This window comes from Porites lutea, chromosome 10 (assembly GCF_958299795.1).
Source record: "Porites lutea chromosome 10, jaPorLute2.1, whole genome shotgun sequence".
Lineage (NCBI taxonomy): Eukaryota > Metazoa > Cnidaria > Anthozoa > Scleractinia > Poritidae > Porites > Porites lutea.
In genome coordinates this window covers 28,135,735-28,154,070 of record NC_133210.1, presented here as the reverse complement: position 1 = coordinate 28,154,070, position 18,336 = coordinate 28,135,735, and the positions used below count along the sequence as shown (strand labels likewise).

At 40.3% G+C, this 18,336-nt stretch overlaps 3 protein-coding genes across 3 annotated transcripts in view; 1 reads left to right on the top strand and 2 right to left on the bottom strand.

Annotated features, from left to right (window-relative positions):
* Positions 1 to 18,336, top strand: part of LOC140949803 (DNA polymerase alpha catalytic subunit-like) — a 48,888-nt gene that overhangs the window by 16,309 nt on the left and 14,243 nt on the right. Inside the window, exons 30-45 of the mRNA XM_073398933.1 lie at positions 945 to 1,004; positions 1,138 to 1,194; positions 3,305 to 3,422; positions 4,115 to 4,184; positions 4,404 to 4,443; positions 4,532 to 4,573; positions 4,906 to 4,953; positions 5,056 to 5,123; positions 5,647 to 5,689; positions 5,974 to 6,073; positions 6,600 to 6,718; positions 7,885 to 7,980; positions 8,825 to 8,875; positions 9,199 to 9,239; positions 9,636 to 9,717; positions 17,860 to 17,892. Coding sequence (XP_073255034.1) covers positions 945 to 1,004; positions 1,138 to 1,194; positions 3,305 to 3,422; positions 4,115 to 4,184; positions 4,404 to 4,443; positions 4,532 to 4,573; positions 4,906 to 4,953; positions 5,056 to 5,123; positions 5,647 to 5,689; positions 5,974 to 6,073; positions 6,600 to 6,718; positions 7,885 to 7,980; positions 8,825 to 8,875; positions 9,199 to 9,239; positions 9,636 to 9,717; positions 17,860 to 17,892 — 1,068 coding nt within the window. The remainder of the gene's footprint in view (positions 1 to 944; positions 1,005 to 1,137; positions 1,195 to 3,304; positions 3,423 to 4,114; positions 4,185 to 4,403; positions 4,444 to 4,531; positions 4,574 to 4,905; positions 4,954 to 5,055; positions 5,124 to 5,646; positions 5,690 to 5,973; positions 6,074 to 6,599; positions 6,719 to 7,884; positions 7,981 to 8,824; positions 8,876 to 9,198; positions 9,240 to 9,635; positions 9,718 to 17,859; positions 17,893 to 18,336) is intronic.
* On the bottom strand, positions 11,414 to 13,058 carry LOC140951014 (neo-calmodulin-like). Its single transcript, XM_073400235.1, has 2 exons — positions 12,672 to 13,058; positions 11,414 to 12,020 (listed from the first exon to the last, which is right to left on the bottom strand). Exons 1-2 carry the CDS (start codon positions 12,835 to 12,837, stop codon positions 11,725 to 11,727), a joined length of 462 nt encoding a protein of 153 aa, XP_073256336.1. The 5' UTR covers positions 12,838 to 13,058; the 3' UTR covers positions 11,414 to 11,724.
* Positions 13,682 to 16,512, bottom strand: LOC140950858 (uncharacterized). The gene is made up of 3 exons (XM_073400078.1): positions 16,272 to 16,512; positions 14,945 to 15,400; positions 13,682 to 14,278 (listed from the first exon to the last, which is right to left on the bottom strand). The coding sequence occupies exons 1-3, from the start codon at positions 16,336 to 16,338 to the stop codon at positions 14,001 to 14,003; spliced, it is 801 nt and encodes a 266-aa protein (XP_073256179.1). The 5' UTR covers positions 16,339 to 16,512; the 3' UTR covers positions 13,682 to 14,000.

Genomic DNA, 18,336 nt, shown 5'->3' with positions numbered 1-18,336 from the left:
AAGGTGTGCTGGTTCGTTGAAAAAACGGGGTTAATTGAAGGGTTGCCAACGTAAATTGTGTACCCTTAGCTTTTATTCTTACAGTTAAGGCCTCGGTTGTTCAAACGTTGGAAAGCGCTATCCACTGGATAAATCACTATTCAGCGGACATGTCTTTGGAAAACCAATTGTGTCATGCACTGGATAGAGATTTATGCGGTTGATTGCGCTATCCACCTCCTGGGTAGTCAGAAGGTATGTTGTCGGTCAATAAGCTAAGCTTTGACAGAAATAGAATATTCAATACCATTCATTCATATCGGCAGTTCGGGAGCATTTCTTTTCTTTTGTTTGGGAAAACAAAGCAAACAAAATGAAGCAGTGAATAACAAAAGCAAAAGCTAAAAAAACGTGCGTGCGTGTGTTTTGCGTGTGCGTTGGTCGCTTATATCTGAGCTGTACTGTATGCGGTTGATTGCGTTATCCACCTTTTGAAGAACTGAAGCTGTGTTCACACGGCAGCGGATGAACTTTAAACCAGTTGAAAATTGGTGGGTTTAGGTGTTGCGTTCACACGGAACAACCCCGACGGTACGAAAATTTAGACGCTTAGTCGTTCAAAGTTCCGTGTGAACAAAGCGAAAATATTGAACGGTCTCGTGTGATCAAAGTGTCAGGTCAAATTTTTCAGCCAGTCGAAAATTCGTCCGGTGCCATGTTCCGGTGCTCAGTTCTGTACAATTTTTGTGAATAGTGATTTGATCAGGACAAGGTTTGCGCCAACGATGTGAAAGCTAGCCTCCCACGCAGGTGTTTTTAGGGGAACTCGTATTTCCTCTGGGGAGGGACGAAATATACGGGCTTCCCTAAAATCGTCTGCGTAGCAAAATCCACTAGCCCTGGGCTATGGGACACTACTTTCTTTGCACGCTGTAAACCTTTAAACCCTTGCTTTGGTATTATAGGGTCATGACATTTATGGATTCGATCTAGATCTTTTGTTGCACAGGATTAATGCTTGTAAGGTAAGTACAGTGATTCTAATTGTTAACGAATTTAATGATCAGTTCTTGTAGCAGTTCTGATTTATTAAATGGCAAATCTTTTTTGCTCCTTCCGACGCTAAACAATGCTAACGCTTTTCCTTTTTCCATATAGATACCTCACTGGTCTCGTCTTGGACGACTCAAAAGAACCATTATGCCAAAACTCTCGGTAAGAAGCTTCGAAAAAGCCCAGTTGTTTGTTTTCGGCCATCAGGGATTCTAGACGATGTCATTGACATTGGGCATATTGATTTCCGTTTGAGACTGGGTCCGTGCTGTGTCGAATTTCACTATGGGACTGTTTTGGGGAAGCTATCGCTTCTTTGATTGGCTATTTCGAGGTTGCCCAGGAAACTTGGTCACAATTCGTCCCCCAAAACGTCCCATGGTGCAATTCTACTCAATAGGGAGCTTAAGCAACCACAACAGCAACGACAATGAGAACATCAAAATAGCAATTGGTTTAGATTGGCAAAACAACAACTTTGTACGCACATCACGCTTTTTCGTACATTTCTATGCCGTCGTTGCACGACTGCAACGTAAAAGTGTTTAATTTCAGGTTTTGTCGAGGACCTGCACACAAGATAACAACTTCCTTTTTCTTTACCTGAACTTTGATACAGTCCTTCACAATTCAACTCCCAAAAAATTGTTCCACATGTGACAAATTAAACGAGATGGAATAAGCGCGATAAAGTTTTAGGCAGCAGGAATTCACTTTTTAAGTGACGTTTTCATAGCCGTGACCGTCGTTGTTGCTAAACAAATGTACAAATAAGCGTGATGCACGTGCAAAGTTGCTGTTTTACTGCCGTTCTCGTTGATGTCGCCGTCGTTTTTGCTAAACAAATGTACAAATAAGCGTGATGCACGTGCAAAGTTGCTGTTTTACTGCCGTTCTCGTTGACGTCGCCGTCGTTGTTGCTAAACAAATGTACAAATAAGCGTGATGCACGTGCAAAGTTGCTGTTTTACTGCCGTTCTCGTTGATGTCGCCGTCGTTGTTGCTAAACAAATGTACAAATAAGCGTGATGCACGTGCAAAGTTGCTGTTTTACTGCCGTTCTCGTTGATGTCGCCGTCGTTGTTGCTAAACAAATGTACAAATAAGCGTGATGCACGTGCAAAGTTGCTGTTTTACTGCCGTTCTCGTTGACGTCGCCGTCGTTGTTGCTAAACAAATGTACAAATAAGCGTGATGCACGTGCAAAGTTGCTGTTTTACTGCCGTTCTCGTTGATGTCGCCGTCGTTGTTGCTAAACAAATGTACAAATAAGCGTGATGCACGTGCAAAGTTGCTGTTTTACTGCCGTTCTCGTTGACGTCGCCGTCGTTGTTGCTAAACAAATGTACAAATAAGCGTGATGCACGTGCAAAGTTGCTGTTTTACTGCCGTTCTCGTTGACGTCGCCGTCGTTGTTGCTAAACAAATGTACAAATAAGCGTGATGCACGTGCAAAGTTGCTGTTTTACTGCCGTTCTCGTTGACGTCGCCGTCGTTGTTGCTAAACAAATGTACAAATAAGCGTGATGCACGTGCAAAGTTGCTGTTTTACTGCCGTTCTCGTTGATGTCGCCGTCGTTGTTGCTAAACAAATGTACAAATAAGCGTGATGCACGTGCAAAGTTGCTGTTTTACTGCCGTTCTCGTTGACGTCGCCGTCGTTGTTGCTAAACAAATGTACAAATAAGCGTGATGCACGTGCAAAGTTGCTGTTTTACTGCCGTTCTCGTTGACCTCGCTGTCGTTGTTGTTTAGGCTGTGTTTACACTACAGTCGACTCTCTCTTAGCGGACACCTCTGTATTGAAAACAGACACTTATAGTTTGTCCCTGCCTTTCTTTACTCCCTTTATTTGACTCTCTATAAGACGGACATCTCTCTAAGACGGACACTTAGTGCCGGTTCCAAAGGTGTCCGTCTTAGAGAGAGTTGACTGTATACCCGGAACACTTAACCGATATGTGACTCTCCACATTAGAGATCGTCGGCTCGGCACAGCTTCGCTCCGTTACAGAAATCGGGATGAAATCACCGTTCTTATGTGTAAACAGAAGCCATATCCGGTGTGGTTTCTGCGCCGGCGCAAAAGCTTTCTGGTATAGCGTGATTGAACATAGACTTAACCTCGCCAATATCGATTCAGTTTCTCGAAAGATTTCTTACTGAAAGATGCAATTTTCACAACCCATATGTAACTTTAAGAGACGCGCTATACCGTTAAACGCCTCGAATAACAGCGCGTTCTTTTCAATACTTTCAATCTTTTTTCCAGAGTGGTGGGTTTGGCAAGGGTGGTAATCTTGATCGCTGCATTACCAGTGGGCGTATGGTCTGCGATGTCAAGATCTCCTCCAAGGAGCTTATCAGATGCAAGAGTTATGATTTAACAGGTATGCCTTCTGCATTTAGCTTAGTTAAACCACACAAGGAGTCTACTACTACCAGCGCTTTCAATAGTGAGCCTTCCGCATTTGGCTTAGTTAAACCACAGCATCGGCCTACTATTACCAGCGCTTTTATTGGTCGTGGTTACACTCACTTTGTTCTTATATATAAAGAGGTAAAAGCGGTCACACTCATGTTTGTTTCCCGCTGTACTTCGTCGCCGCGTACTGAGCATCTTTTACGCGGGAAATTTCATAGCCTCTCTTTCTAATACAATACAATACAATACCCTTTATTTAACGTGGTCAGTGTTCTTAGCTAATTAGCTACTTTACGGACATGCCACTTTGACGGGTATTTTAACGTTGAACACAAAAGCCCAAGATAAACTACGCGGTAGCGATCGTGGTTTGCTTCTCTTGAACTTTTTAAAGTTTCCTTGCTTTATTTTTTCGTATGATGGACAACACTCGTCGCGAGGACAACATTTGACGCGGGTAAACTGATTACGGGGTAAAACGATCATTTTTACTTTTCCCCGAGGTAAGCTTGTTGTCTTTTCCCGAGAAGCGGTTAAAACGCCTTGTCGCGCGCGTAAAATGCTAAGCGCATCCTCAGTTTTAACGTGACTCGCCCTTGTTTAACATCCAAATTACTGAGTTTTATACACCCTTCTCTTTTTCCCATTTTTTCCTAGCACTATCGTGGGCTGTCCTTCAGTCCAGAAGAGAAGAAATTGACCAAGATGAAATTCCAAACAAGTTTAAGTAAGTAATCAAGGAAAATCTTTAGTCGTAGCCAAATGTTCTTGCGTCGTACGTCACATTATTGCTCACGAATGTTAGAAAGTGTTCCCCCATGTTGACGATGTCCAGCCAATCAACACATATCTGTTATTTTGGTGGATAAATGGATTGTTTTGAGTAGTAATTTTTTAAGAAGTCCTTTTAGTTAATAATTTTAATTTTCTTTATTTTTTTCTCCAGTTCTTCTCACGAACTCCTTCACATGTTTGAACTGACTTCGGTAAGTGCTGATCAATATTCGTCGCTGATCATCTTTGGGCTTGTGATTGTGTGTGTTATCTCATGCATTTCTTGTTTGTTTTTTTCAGATGGACGCTTTGCTGTCACTAAGGATCATGTACGACTTGAACGTAAGTCTTGGTTTTTTTTCCTTAAAATGTGATTTCCACTCTCGTTAGACCTCCTGTCACATAATCAATTTTTTCTAACTGAACTTCCGTCATTTTAATTCTGCGCTTTGTCCCCCAATTGAAATAAAAGCCCCGTCCACTCGTGTCCGTCTTTGTTTGAATGCGGATATATATATTTTTTTTTCTCCGGTCTGGTTTCGAGATAGTCGGGTCTGCGAAATTCAAAAGGCGCGAACACGAAAAAAAAAACTTGAGGAAACTGCGGAGAGGAAGGGCGCCACTGCCCCCTTTCCGCCCTTTTCAACTTTTTTTAACATCATTTTTACTTCTAGGTTCTACCACTGGCTCTACAGATAACGACTATTGCTGGAAATGTTATGGTGAGTCTTTAAATTCTCTTCAATTTCTATGTATAATTACCGTTTGAGAATACTGAAACTTGAAATTACAATCAATGACCAATAATCTTGCTTGATTTTCAGGCCCGCACTCTTCTTGGCGGTCGATCAGAAAGAAACGAATTTCTTTTACTTCATGCCTTCAACGAAAAGTAAGACTTTTTACTGCTCAGTTTCGAAGCAGGTTCTTTTTCAAATGTCCTAAACCCAGAACAACAGTGATCACGCTAACCCGTCACCACAAAGGCAAACAATCAAATATCAATTTGGGAGCAGTATATGATTCTGGGAAACTACCCCACCTACCCCTCCCCTAATGCAATTTTAACTCATACTTCTTGCGAGGGCAAAATGTTGGGTTGGGGGAGGGGTAGGTTGGTATTTTTCAAGAATCTCGAACCCAATGCGGGTGATCGGCGCGAAGCGCGGGAAATCTTCAACCTCGTTCCCACGAGTAAGGAGAGGACCCTGTGAACGAGGGTTGGGGAAATTTTGTGCGGATAAGTTGCGGTTGGGGTTGGTTTTATTATGATCTGTTGAGAAACTGGGATGATTTTTTTTTCAGTCGATTACCTAGTGCAGCCATGAAAAACACAGTTGCAAAGTTACATTAAGCATCAGTGAGATGTATAAAAAACTTTCAAGTCAGATTTATATTTTTATTTTATTCCACAGGAATTTCATCTGCCCTGACAAAAGTTACGGCAAAAAACAAGTGGTGAGAATTAAGACAACATTCAGTACCGCTGTTAATTTCACAAACTGTCGAAGCGTCCCTGCGTTTTCCCAGAAAAATTCTGGCTTATTTCTATTAAGCGCCTTGAACTCTAGTCTGTGAACAAGCACTCCATTTGGCGGCTTTCGTGAAAAGTCACGGGCGAGTGGCACGCGAGACGGATACCGCTCACTCGCGCGTTCTCTCGCGGCTTGCTTTAAGAATCTTTTTAAAAAGAGAGTTTTCTTGGGGGGTCGAATCATAATACGTTTTCCGTTCATTTATAGGTTGAGGCAGAGCACGATGAAGAGGAACAGACACGAAGCGCCAAGAAAGGGAGAAGAAAACCAGCTTACGCCGGTGGTCTTGTGTTAGATCCCAAGAAAGGTATTTAGCTTAGTCTGTTCCGGGTTCCAAGTTACTTTAATAGTGGGGAAAACGAAAAGAAGCACCATTGCACGATTTGAAAAAGAGTGGGTTTTTTGGTCTATCTGACTTGTGCCGTTATTAGTCCGGGGCGGGGCGCGGGGGGGGGGGGGGGAATCCAGATGGACTGAAGAGGAATAAAGTGCGGCTTTCTAACAGACGTCTTATCTCTACAATGAGGCTCTACCGGGTGCAAGGGACAAAGGTGTCATCGTGAATTTACTTACTTATTTTTAATTTGCATTTAAAAATCATGATTTAACCCCCTCTTATTGGAATGGGTATGTTAAAATTCATTGCTGCAACTGTGGACCACTGAGTTATTTTTTTCACGATAGTTAAGTGACAAATCGCGTGGGACGTTTGTAAAAATCATATTTCTCACTTCACAGGATGTCCATCATCATTCAGGTGTGCAGCAAATTCTTAATAGATCGTGATGTTAGTCGCGTGAATCACGTTTCTCATATAATGTACGTTTTTCTAGGTTTCTACGACAAACACATTCTGCTGCTGGATTTCAACAGTTTGTACCCGTCCATCATTCAGGAATACAACATTTGTTTCACTACGATCAGTAGAACAACCTCTGCCTCCTCCAGTGCAGTGAGTTCATTGATTATAGTAGTTCCTGTTCTTTTAGTTCCCTTTGTTGTTGTTATTGTTGAAGCATGACCCAGGTAATACAGTAGGTCCCGTGGTCGGTTAAACTTTCGAGACTGTTTCGTTGCACAAAAATGGTTAGATTGTTTTGCTTAGGAATAAGCTTGTGAAATACTGCTTTAAAGAAGTGTGAAAGTTGAATGAAAGGTACTGAGCAGTACTTTCCTGTGGTGTTATTTATATTGTTATGGTGGTTTCAACTTGTAAATCTATGGGGTATGCAAACTACTGAGCAGTACTTCGCTCTGGTACTGTTTATCACGCTGTACAAGGTGGTTCTAACTTTTGAGTCTGTGGATGAAATCCTTATGTGTGACCATTAAAATGAAAGCTGCTGAGCAGTACTTCCCTGAAATCCTTAAGTGTGACTATTCATTCAAACGAAAGCCGCTGAGCAGTACTTCCCTGTGGTACTGTTTACTATGCTGTACAAGGTGGTTCTAACTTTTGAGTCTTTGGATGAAATCCTTATGTGTGACCATCAAAATGAAAGCTGCTGAGCAGTACCTCACTGTGTAATTGTGTATTATGCTGTGCACGATGGTTGTAACGTTTAAGTCGGTGGATGAAATCCTAAAGTGTTACAACTGAAAGTTACTAAGCAGTTCTTCTCTGTGGTGCTATTGATTGTGTCGTCCAAGACGTGCATAACTTTTGAACCAATGATACTTTGCTGGCCCCATTCAAATTTAAAAAGTTTTGGTCAGTAGTTGTTTTGCCTTACCAGACTTCTGAGTCTGTAGATGAAATTTTTAAATGTGACATTCCGAAAACATTTTCAGCAATGTTCTTGCTTAGTAACGCTTTATCGTAATGGGGTGTATAAATGCGTAAGTTACTAATTATGTATGACCACATCAAGTAAGACCACCCGAACTGCCCTGCCACCTTGTTTTTTGATAGGTTCAAAAAGCGCTCACAGCATTTATTGTCAATTTTGGTTTTGACAATATTAGAAACAACTTTTCAACAATCACACGGACAATGTTTCTCGGTTTACTATTAATTAACAGTAAGCACATGCTCTCTTAGGGGACCATTTTTCCAAAAAGCCTTGTGATTTTCTGTAGTGACGTAAATTTGAAAAGTAGTTAATTTTATTCCGACAGGCCGACGAGAATGAAGTTGTTGAGTTACCTGATCCAGATTTAGAGCCTGGTATCCTTCCAACGGAGATCAGAAAACTGGTAGAACGAAGAAGACAGGTTAGTATCTGCGTTTCTAACTTAAAGGGGTTCTGTCACCAGGTTATACACAAAATGCTCGTGTACTGGTACGAAGAAGATAGAGCTATTAAAAAAAATTCCATTAGGCAGCATTTGCCATAATTTTTTGGTGGTTTTTGCATGCATCGCATTAAAACTTGAAAAGTTTCAATCCATTTACAGCCAAACCACTTTATGGACGCTAAGGGGGCAATAAAAAGTGTCCGTATTAAGCGAGTTGAATTTCGAGGAAATATAAGGCTAGGTACAAGAAAAACTGTCCGCAATAACTAGGTGTCCGTATTAAGCGGGGTTCCACTGTATATTCTTGCCGTCAGTAGCAACAGATGACAGGAAGCACACAGTTTCGTTGCTTAATTAACAAAATTGGACTATTGGAACTCAATTGATATACGTTTTAGCTGTTTAAAAGGAAAGTAAACTGAATAGCTTCAATAGCCTCTTTAATCACTTGAAAAAGTGATTGAATCGTGACATGCTGATTAATTCATTTCACAACTTTATTTTAATTACATACAAACAAGGCCCACCTTGTGAACTCGCACGGTGATAGCGTAAGAAAGGCTGACTAAACGAGATCAAGAGTTCCGTCTGTGGATGTAACTGCGGTCGTCGGTAAACATCCGCAGGTAACAGTGCACTGTTACCCTCTGACATCATAGATTTTGCAACGTTGCCCGCTTAGAGATTTTGGCGGGAAACAGTTTTATTGTTAGATGTCATGTGACCTCGAAGTAACCAATGAGAGCGCGTGCTGCTAGGAAGAAATTTCCAGTTATGTAACATTATTTCTTGTTCAACTGAAGCCTTTTTTTTTTTCTAGGTGAAAGGCATGATGAAGAATCTCAATCGAGAATCAGATCAATATATTCAAGTAAGTTGCGATGTTAGCCAACATCAGCTAGAAATGTATGTTATGGAAACTGAAAAAAATACCGGAGCAACTGTAGCGCAAGACAGTCAATCTTTTTCGAGTGGGTTATTTATTTCTACTCGCTCAACAAGCGGCGACATCGTTCGTCATTTGTTGAGCAACTAATTGTTAAACGATATTGAGCAGTGAGTCATAGGCTTTAGTAGTCTTCCCTTATTTTACAGTTTAGAGATCTGTCACGCAGGGTTAACCGCGCACCCCTCACCCGCAAGTAGATTTCTCTGGGAACCTGTTTATAACCAAGACCTTTGTTTTTGTTTCAGTACGATATCAGACAGAAAGCTTTGAAATTAACTGCGAACAGGTAAATGAGATGTAGATATAACGGAAAGGTCTCATTCGTTTATAAATTAAAACATAATGCAAGTCAGTGTACTTTTCAACCATTTTTGTCAAAAAGTATCTTTTTGGGACCTTTTTATTCAACGTTTTTTCACGCTGGTCTCGTTACAGACTAAATGTACTTAATATGAGGTAAAGTAAGCCTCTAAAGATAGCAAATAGCCTGACAATTAAATGTTCCTGACAGTTGCACGGGACGATTCGCAACGACGACTTTTAGTGCAACACAGCGTTGCGATGTTGGAACAATGTTGCAGGCATTCGAAACAATGTTGCAAGGCTGTGTTGTACTAAAATTCGTCGTTGCGAATCGTCTGTTGAAACATCACCTTTATTCATCCGCTTCTTTTTTTTCCAGTATGTATGGTTGCTTAGGATTTTCACATTCTCGTTTCTACGCCAAACCTCTGGCCGCTCTCGTAACAAGCAAAGGGCGAGAGGTAAGACAAGCAAATCTTAACAACCATTAGACTTGTTATTTATTTGTTTATTTACTAAGTTTGCCGTATAAAACGATACAGTGGAACCTCGATATAACGAAGTGCTAAGGGACCGGCAGAATTTGTTCGTTATAACGAACAAATTTATAACAGGTTTTGTTATATCGAGGAACTTTTCCACGTATTTTACTATTACGGGGGTAAAGTAAATCGTTCGTTATACCAAAGACTTCGTTATATAGAGGTTCATTATATCAAGGTTCCACTGCACTACATTAACATGCAATCGCGAAAGTAAAAATAATGGAGGCGAAAAAAAAAAGCGGACAGTAGACCTTTTTCACGGTTTTCGTCGCCATTTTGACGAGTAGGCAAACGCGTAAGAAATTACAGCGTTTGTATGAGAATCTAATTTCGAATAATTTCCGTAGAACGGCTGTTCTGAAAAACGCGTTTGCCTACTCGTGAAGATGGCGTTGAAAACCGTGACTAGGTCTATTAAGGACAATAACAAAGCACGAGTCTTAGGTAGACGTACGTCCCCTTGCTAGAGAACATGGCAAGGAACCGTAAGATGCACTGTCGTTTTTGTCGTCTGTTTATACTAGAGAAGGGGACTATGATTTAAGTAATCGGTGTTTATTGGCCCTAACACTTATCCCGGAGGGTTGGCCGTTTCTCTGGGGTAAGACTTGTTCTACCTGTGTTTACCTCTGGGGGTAGGGGTAAGGGTAATTTAACCGTCGCCGTAGACGAAAACGCTGTATCTTTAGGTTTCTATTGAGACAGTAGGTTGTGTCCACACCAATTTCTACATTGCACGAACTTTAGACTTGTCCGTAAGTCGTTCCACGAAAGGCGCGTGGAGTGCCAGAACTATAACCGCCATCCGAGACCCGAAAAAAGGGAAGCGTCCTATTTCGGAGAATCGCTGATTTTCGCTTAGGAATTTCTCGAGTTTCTATTTAAAAGGTGAGATAGCTGAACAGCTGGTGATCTCGGGAGTATTGTTAAAGCCTTGGACTTTGGTAAAACCCTCACCAATAGATTTTCCCGCGCTTTTCACGGGCTGCGTATTTATTTGTGTTCTGATTGGTCTTTCTGTTACAACCTCGCTTCTACGGTCCGCTGGCCATGCTGTTTCTTGTTGCCATGTTACGTGAAGAAAAATATTGCGGTTGAAATGACGTCAAGTAGTTGCGATAAGAGCTTTGTTTCTTTTTTCATCTATTAGTTTTGAAATGACATAGAAAAATACTTGTGACCACTGACGGACTTTAAATGCCTGCTGTGTTATTATTTCCTTCTCTACTTTGTTTTTCTATCAAACGTTGTTTCAAATTTACTTTTTTCATTTGAGAAGAAAGTATGCCAGCTGTCTAATATTATTTATGAATTGAGTGCGATGACTTTTTTGCAAAATTATTTTTAAAAAAAATCAGGAAAAAATAGTATTTCCTTGTGTGGAAACCACCTGTATTTGTTCGCGTAATTCTGCCTTATACTAATTTCAAGTTGTCGAAGCCGGCATCACATCTTCGCATCTGAAAGCATAAAAGTTTTGATTGACCCCAAGTCGTCGGACACTTGATTTTTCAGGGCCATAAAAAATTAATTGATGAGAGCGGAGTGCTATAGACGTTTACATATTATTATTTTTTTTCATTATTTCTGTAGCTTTTTTATTGTACTTCCCTTAAAATTCTGACTCCTTTTAAAAGTTTTGCTCGGTTTGTTAATCCAACTTTGTTTAAACTGTTTTATTTTAGTCGGATTACCTGAACATTCACAGCTTAAGAGATCTTACGACAATTCAAACTATTAAAGAATGTTGAACGTTAGAGAAATCAAATTTCCTGTCTATAATCCCCAAAATGAAAACAACTTGTTCTGCAATTGAAAACAATTGCCCACCTTTTGACAATCTGATTAACTCGATCAACAACTAAAAATAAACATATTTGTTTTTTTGTGCACTAGCCGCAGCAATAGTATATGGCGAAATTCTTATATATCATCTGAGTCGTTGAAAATCTGGAGAAATTCTTCAAAATCTACCCTTCCATCTCCCTTTGTATCTGCCATTTGCATCATTAAGTCTATATCTGATTCTGTATGATCAATGTGAAGTCTTCGAAGAACCCGCCGTATCCCATGCCCTTCGATGTAGCCTTTCTTTTCCGTGTCGAACTCTTGAAACACTCTTTTAAGACGTCGTTCCTTTCTCGATTCACGCAGGATTTTTTTGGAAATCTGCTGAAAAATATCATAAGATATAAGCGTGTTTGGTCGGTGTCCCAGGCCTGAAAATAAACGAGAAAAAGGAACCTTGTTAAAGCGACGAGTTGACTCGATGGCATATCCGCACTGTGAACCATTACAGTTTAATGCTAAATATCGAAATGATTTATTTAAAAATAACTAGAAATACGTGAACCTCAGGGTGGGGGGGCATAAAATGTTAGGGATGGAATGGGGAGAGAATTGCAGTAAATTATGTAGCTGGGGAGGGTAGGTTTCAACACTGGCTCTAATATTGGAAGGTGAGATGTAGTTTATCCTATTTGACCCTCCCACATGTGTAATTACAAAAAATGAGTGTGATAGAGGATTTAATCAGAGATCGAAATGATTTATTTAAAAGTAATGATCCAAAGTCGATTAAGAAGTCTCTATATAGTTAAGTCCTGGATTACTCTCTCCCGGTTGTATGTAAGGATCAAAATATCTTAGCCAGTCAGTGGAATTGTAAGCTTTTAACTAGTGTCTAACATCAAAAACTTGGGAAATTTCTTTATAGACCTAATGGTTATCAGAACGTTGTTGAAGATTCCGATAATGTGGTTTGCTGAGAAGTAACCAGTTACCGCTTACACCTTTCACTTACACCTTTTTACGCCGCAGTAAAAGATCATACTTATCGAAATTCCTTTTTTCACATCCATGTTCCCTACCTGCGTTATGAAAGTGCTCTCTCAGTTCACCTTCTCTGACATCCTCGCCAAGTTCCCTGAAAACGCTAATGAGGTCTTTAACAGTTATAAATCCGTCGGAATCTTTGTCAAATTTGCGAAAAACCACTCTTATGTTCGCTTGTCGTTGGTTGTTGAATACTGACATTTTGAGGCTATCGCCAAAAACGTACAGTTGTTACGAGTGCTACATCGCCCTCAGTGCAAGCTCTGCTTTATCTGAATTTCTTTTTATTCGTGCAGAAGGCGGCTGGTCTCATTCGCAAAACGAGTTTCGCATTTAACGAGATGCACATTGTTAACATCGTATTCTATTGTCAAGCCAACAAAAGATGACCTAGTTCGTCTGATTTACATGCAGGTTTTTAAAAGAAGGTTAATTACTTGGATCCGAAGGTGGGCTAAGTACTGATTTTGGCCTTTCATCATTACTTCGCTTTTGTTTTCAAGCTTATGAAAATTGAATCGTTTCTTTTAAGAGTTAAAGCTGGTGGCAAAATAAAAGATAATTAAATGAAAATTGGTCACGTAGCAAATATCGTTGGAATTTTTGTAGAATAGTACACAGCTGTAAAACGAAAGAAAAGGGTTGTTTTCAGCGTTTAAAATTTGATGCTTACTAGATATGCTTTACATTTAGATTCATTGTTTTGGGACTTAAAAGTAATTAAAAAAAAGTTTTAAGCGTTCAAAACTTGTCTTCGCCATTTTTCAACAAAAAGTTGCTCGGAATTATTCTTAACGTAAGTCAAATCGTCAGTTGTGAAAAATTCTTTAAATGGCGTTTACCCTAGTCTCCCGCGCAACCCTTTTTGTCTGCTCACGAAACGCAACGACCCCCCCCTCCCCCCCTTCGCCAAGAAAGGAGTAGTGGAAGGATTTTTTTTTTGCGTTTTCCACGCAGAGACCAATTTTATTTGTTTCGTCGTTTCCATTGAAATCTGAAAAAAAAAATTGGTTTTGATACCTTTGGAAAATAAACCTGAAAGCTGACGAAATATTTCAGGCTAGTTTGCTGGCTAGAAAGTACACAGATTTCTACATATTCGACATATTTTAATTTTGTTTTGTATCTTATACTTTTTTCCATAATACTTCAGTAGTATGTAATAACTTAAGCTTCAAGGTCACGTCGTTTTTTCGTTGTAATGTCCTTGCCTGCCAGCAAGCTCTCCCGTTATGGCGAGCGAAGCGAAACGCGAAACAACGCGCCCTCGCGCCCGAGTTTCCTTTCGCGCGCGTCTCTTGCGTGACTTCTCGAGACTCCCCCAAATGGACAGCCTGATCTCAGGCTAGAAATGTCCAATCCATTCAAACGTTCATCATTTTTGTGAAGTCTTCCCAACCTACGAGCCCGTCGCCATCGACGTCAGCGGCCTTTATCATGGCCTCGATCTCGTAATCTTTAAAGTCTTGACCGAGCAGCTTGAAGACTCGGTCGAGTTCAGTAACGCCTATGAAACCACTACCGTCCCGGTCGAACACCTTGAAAGATTCCAGTAAAATGTCTTCGGGATCACAGTCTTCTAGATTTTTTGTCATCAATGCGAGGAATTCTGGGAAGTCAATGGCGCCGTTACCGTCTGCATCTAAAAACGAAACATCAAGAACATATTTTAAACGTAAAATCAGAACTCAAGAGTACCCACATTTCATCGACAGACGCGGGAAATGTGATGTTTTTCTTGCAACTGATAGGTGGCGAATTAGTCAGAGATAAACATTCTGACGAAACGATAAAGAGAAGCCACGGCTCGTTAAGGGACAAAAATTACGCCAGCGAACAAGCTCTCGAGGGAAGAAAAGGAGGGGGGTCTTTTCCCTCCCCCATCCCCGACCCCGATGGTTTGAGATTTTGGTCGTTCTGTGTCGGTTAGCATTTATGTTCGCGCCTTTTTTTCTTGTAAGGCCATGTTTACACTATACCGAAGAGCTTTTTGTGTCGACACAAAAGGCTATACGGTATACTGTGAACACTATCCGATATGTGACTCTCCAGTTTAGAGATCCGCGCGGCGCAGATTCGCTCAGTCAGAGAAATCGCGTAGAAATCACCGTTCTTATGTGTTAACAGAATCCCTGTCCGGTATGGTTTTTGTGCCGGCGGAAAAGCTTCCCGGTATATTGTGAACATTGCCTAAGTTTTTCTATTTCAGTATTTTATGTACTTTTTTTTTCCAAAATATGAACGAGGTTACTCAAAGCGTTTTATGATAACGACAGAGAGCTGGCGCATCCTTCATACTTCAGTTTACCTATTTGGTTCATCATGTCCATAAGCTCTGCTTCTGTTATATTATAACCAAGCGAGGTGACCAGTTTTTTCAGTTCTGTGGCGGTAATACATCCGTCGCCATTGTTATCAAAAACATGGAAGGCTTCCTTTATCTCACGAATTTGATCAGGAGTTAATTTCACTGACTTCAAGATCTCTTCTTCGTATTTCGACGCTCGGTGTAGGTAACTGTTGCTTTGTTTACTTGACGCCCGCTTGTCTTTTCTTTGGGACTTGTTTTCCGCTTCTTCGGCGAATAAATCTTCGTCCTCTGACAACGAAAGCCGATCGCTTTCCGATTCGTCCAGTGTGTTTTCGGTGAGTTCCGAGGTCGACAATCGGGCACGCGTCACTGATTGTCGGCTGGAGGACTCGCTGTTTCGCGTTTTCGTAAAACTGAGATTTTTGTCGTCTGTTGTTTCTTTGAGATTTCTCTCTGAAATATAAAAATAAGCAAACACTAAAATAAAAATTAAAGTAAGTTTATTTACGGGCGTTTGTTATACCTTGAAATGTAAACCAATTTTTCACCTAGAAAACAACATTTGACTTTGCAAACATTGGTATGCAGTGTTACAGTACAGTAAAACCCGCTTATAAGAAACCTTCGTTTTTCCAGCTTTTCCAAAAACGTTATTTGCTTAATATCTACTGTAAGGAATCAACAACTGAAAAAAGTCTTGATTATTAAAACAAATTCTCTACATTAATACCATAGGAAATGTACGAAACAGAGTGTGGAGAATTGCATGCTGATCTCAGTGGAGCCCTTTTTAAAGGGCTTAAAAGGGTTAACAAGGGTTTTATGTTTACACGCCTTTTTTCTTGTTCAGGTTCAAACATCGAAAAACTCCCTTAATTATGAAGTCTTAAAACTGTTTTGGAAACCCGAGTGGCACAGCACCACAGGGAAGCACCCACTGCTCGGCCTGGAAACCTGTCTTTCGAGAGTATAAACCTAGAAATTCATCGCTATACAGTCATGAGCTGTATCTTAACCGAGATATGAATACTTTTTGTTTATCGGAATAGGACTAGCACAGTTGGTTACAGCGCAGCCCTCTGTACGAGACTGAGGTCACGAATTCTATTCTCTGGTTCGACCTCAAAACCTTTCCTCGACGTCTTTCGTTCTTGTGTATCTTGAAAATACCGTAAAACGAGGCACGGGTTAATTGAGCGTACCGTCGACCACAACTTTGTTAGTCAGTCGATGACTTTTTCTAGCTATTGACCTAAATACAGGAGGCTTTACCGTAAACTAAGTCCTACGGTAGCGACAGAAATAAGCCTACCACTTCTCTTACCTTCGGGTAAGCTGGTTTCTCCACTTTCGGGTTCCTCCGCTATGGACGTATAGCGGCGATGCAACATGGCAGTGATAAAATATTTTTAGATACTTTCAAACCATCTGCTTCTTCAAGTGCCACTCAAAGACTTCGTGCCTTCTGCAGCTTTTTTTGTTTTGTTGATTAAACGGATAGCTTCTCAGCTCCTCGCTTTTGTTACATACCCGATATTTTTTGTCAACTGTACACGTTGTAGCAGTTAATCATTGCACCAGTGTCATTGAAATATATAATCCCCTTGTTATTTATTTGAACGACTCGACCAATTGAACATTTCGCAATTAAAGTTTAATTGCCTTTCAAAAGAACTCGACCAAATTCCATTATTGTCACGAGAAAAGTTCAGAGTGCTCGTATGAGTTATACCATTGTGCTTTGTTTCAGTTTTCAAAAACCTTTAAAATTGCCTTTATCTCCAGCTTTCTTGAGCGAAGATTTTACAGCAAATCGATAAAATATCAGTAAACGATTCTTCATGCTCCGTGATGGGTAACTATTTTAAATTCATTTATTATACCTTACGTCTCTTTACCTGACTTATTAAATGCAAATTTAGAAGTTGAAATCTTCCGGAAAGTAAACAATATCAAAGACCTTTTGTTTTGCCATGGCATTTTCTTTCAAAATCGAAGGCGTTAGTGATCTTTTTATTGCCAGAGGAGGTCATGTGGTCGCCCGTTTTATCTTATCCATAGTTTTTGATACAGTTGATAGTTTTGCCTCGGGGGGGAGGGGGCACTTCCTATAATGGCCTATACGGGGAGGCTCCTTCAGAAAGGTATACCTGTTTCACGCTTACAGTACGGTCAAACCCCGCAAATATGGGCATTCAAGGGGCTGTCCGTATTAGACGTATTAACCGGGTTGAATTTTGAGAAAATGTGAGGGCTTACGTTCCCCCGGGACAAGGAAAACTGTCCGTAATAATGAGGTGTCCGTATTAAGCGGGCGTCTGTAAAGCGTAGAGATTTAAGTCACGTTGTCATGGTAGCAAAATTTTTGGATGACAACAAACCGATAAAGTCACTTAAAAATCTATTCACACTATTTCGAACTTCACCGATCTTATTCAGTTTCATTTAATTTGGCAAATCCTGGCGAAATTTTCTTTGGGCCATATCTATCATTATCTAAGTTTAGAAAAAGGAAGCGAAAATTTTTGTGTTGTGTTCATGTATATTACTAGATGAAGCGGGTTCGTGAAATTAGGAAGTTTCATGTCGTAGTGGTGCAACCATGGCAAGAAAATGTACAAAATAGCGTGGTTCACCTGCAAAGTTGTTGTTTGTTAATATAAACATTTTATTTTTTGCCGTTCTTCTTGCCCTCACCATCGTCGTTGGTTTTGTTGTCATCCAGAAATAGTGCTACCATGGTAACGTGACGTCACACTTCTCCTCTCTATACGGGCACTGTCTTTGGTCCTGTCGATGGGACCCTGTCAGTTACAGGGTCCCATCGATAGTGAAGACTGTCGTTTACAAACTAAATGATTGAACTTTTGTTGCTAATTTATTTTATTTTACACATTTCTTTATCATTGCAGATTTTGATGAAAACCAAGGAACTTGTTCAAAACGTAAGAGACTTTCTCAAATAGCAGTTCATCATCAAACAACCTTAAGTGTTGCTGGAAGTTATGTCCACACGAAGTTAATGCCAAAGACTAAGTTTTCAGCAGATGAATAAAATCTATTTTGAGTGGACGTAATTAGACCGCAACGGCAGCGAAAACGTCACCCGAAAAGTGTATTCGCGCTGCTTCAAACTTCGTCGATTTTATTCCAACTCTTTTAATTTTGTCAAATTTTGGCGATTTTTTTAGGAGTTTAATTCCTATAAACTGTACCTAAGTTCAAAAAAAGAAAAAAAAATCGTTGTCTTGTGTCCACGTCCTCCATAAAACGTGAAATTAGGAAGTTTCACGTCGTAGTCGAGCAATGACGGCAAAGAAATGTACAAAAAGCGTGATGCACGTGCAAAGTTTTTGTTTTGCCAATCTAAAGTTACTGCTTTTTGCCGT